Below are 1,858 nucleotides of genomic sequence, written 5' to 3'. Positions count from 1 at the left end.
TGAGTAGTTTATCATACTTATTATTATATAATAAAGAAAAGAATATATATATATATATATATATATATATATGTATACAGATAAATGATTGAAATTCTTCTTTATGTTTTGAAATACTCACCGATTCTCGAAAAGCCCATTCGTCTATCTCTAAGGCCGTTATTATCGAATTTCGCATTTTTATATTGGCCGGTGTATCTATCGGCGGTAGAATAGCTTCCCAAGCTCTTTTTATCCGCATCCTGTTGATAATGTGTATCTCATGGACACCTGCAGGTAGTCCATGCTCCCAAGTTAGATGAGCTAATGTCAATACTTCAGGATTATGACCTAAATGAAAATTAATATATTGTAAAGTTCTTATTTTAGCATTTCCAGCTTTTGTTTTTTCTGCTTTCTTGATTGATTATGTATTCTATATGAATCTGATACAGTATGCTGCAGACTGCAATATAATTATTACCTGGAACAATTTTGCATGGTGGCTCCCAAGGTTCAGTTTGTGCCTCACTTTCTCTATAATCCGTCTGCGTTTCTGCATTTTTGTACGGTTTCGATTTAGAGAATGCAGTGTAACACCGCCTCTGTGTATTTTGTAGAATTCCATACAGAGTCTTGTGCTCCAAACAATGTGGCAAGACATCTGCGGTCTGTACTTCTGATGTTACAAAGGGTACCATAGATTTTCGAAAATACTTGTACATATCTCCGCTAATAGATCCGATCGTCTTATCTTGTATAGACATTCTATAAAGCCACAGAGTTTAAATTTTCTCTAACTTGATCGATATCTTTGATAGAAAAGTAATATTTTGAATATACAAGATTTGATTGAATAAGAGAATATTCTTAGAATAAGAACACTAAGCGAAGATTTACCCAAAATTTAAAGAATAATTGCATAATTTGCATTTTACTAAAAAATCATCTCTGTAATCTTGAAACTTCTTGTTATCTAGAGTTTCAGAATATTCACATATTCGCTAGAAAAAAATATAAATGTTAGTAAATTTAAGAAGAATTGTATGTCCATATTCAAGTCTCACAAAAGTACGCTCTATTAATAAACACTTACAAATAGATTGGTTTTCCGAACATTTTTACTGCTGCACACAGTATAAGTATAATCCGCTAATGCATCATTAAAAAATTGTTAATTACGGACTAACCGTTAAACTTATATGACATATGTATCTTACGACGTTTCATGCTTCTTTCCGCTGTAATTTGCATTGTACTTAATTGCAGCTTACTATATGCTGCATTTAAACTGTTTGGCTTATCCTATTCTTGCAAGAGTTATAAGAATAAAGTATCTATCACGCATAAAAGTAACAATCAAATGATGTAAGAAGCAATAAGAAGACTTAATAAACCAATATTGATCAAACCACGGATCAAGTATGCCATAGCAACGAAAATATACAGGAAGAATTAATATACAGAAAGTTGATCAATTAATACATATTTTATATTCTTCGAATACTTGTATTACACTTAACAGTGATTAAATGTTTACATTTATATTATCCTACAAACATATTTTATGAATTTTCAAAAAAGGCAATAGCATTTAAAAACTTTATGTAATTAAATGATTTTTCCTGTTCTTTAAATTAATAGAAAATGCATGTAAGAAGGCATATAAATCGATAGCACCGGAATATATCTTTGTTAGTTACATAGAATATTTGTATCTGCTGATACAATTAATATACATCAGATTGTATAACTATGTAATATTTGATTATCAATATATGATAACATATAAGTATATAATGGGCGTTTTCTAATGAATTGAAATATTAATCATATATATATATATATATATATATATATATATATATATATAATAGTA

At 29.0% G+C, this 1,858-nt stretch overlaps 1 protein-coding gene across 1 annotated transcript in view; it reads right to left on the bottom strand.

The window, feature by feature from the left end:
- LOC105627319 (protein MAATS1-like) overlaps positions 1-746 on the bottom strand; it is a 4,446-nt gene extending 3,700 nt beyond the window's left edge. The window contains exons 1-2 of the mRNA XM_012208605.1: positions 464-746; positions 122-330 (exon numbers count right to left, since the gene is read on the bottom strand). Coding sequence (XP_012063995.1) covers positions 122-330; positions 464-746 — 492 coding nt within the window. The remainder of the gene's footprint in view (positions 1-121; positions 331-463) is intronic.
- Positions 747-1,858: the final 1,112 nt, after the last annotated feature.

The sequence above is a fragment of the Atta cephalotes genome, assembly GCF_000143395.1.
Source record: "Atta cephalotes unplaced genomic scaffold scaffold00008, whole genome shotgun sequence".
Classification (NCBI taxonomy): Eukaryota; Metazoa; Arthropoda; class Insecta; order Hymenoptera; family Formicidae; genus Atta; species Atta cephalotes.
This window is presented reverse-complemented; position numbering and strand designations above follow the sequence as displayed.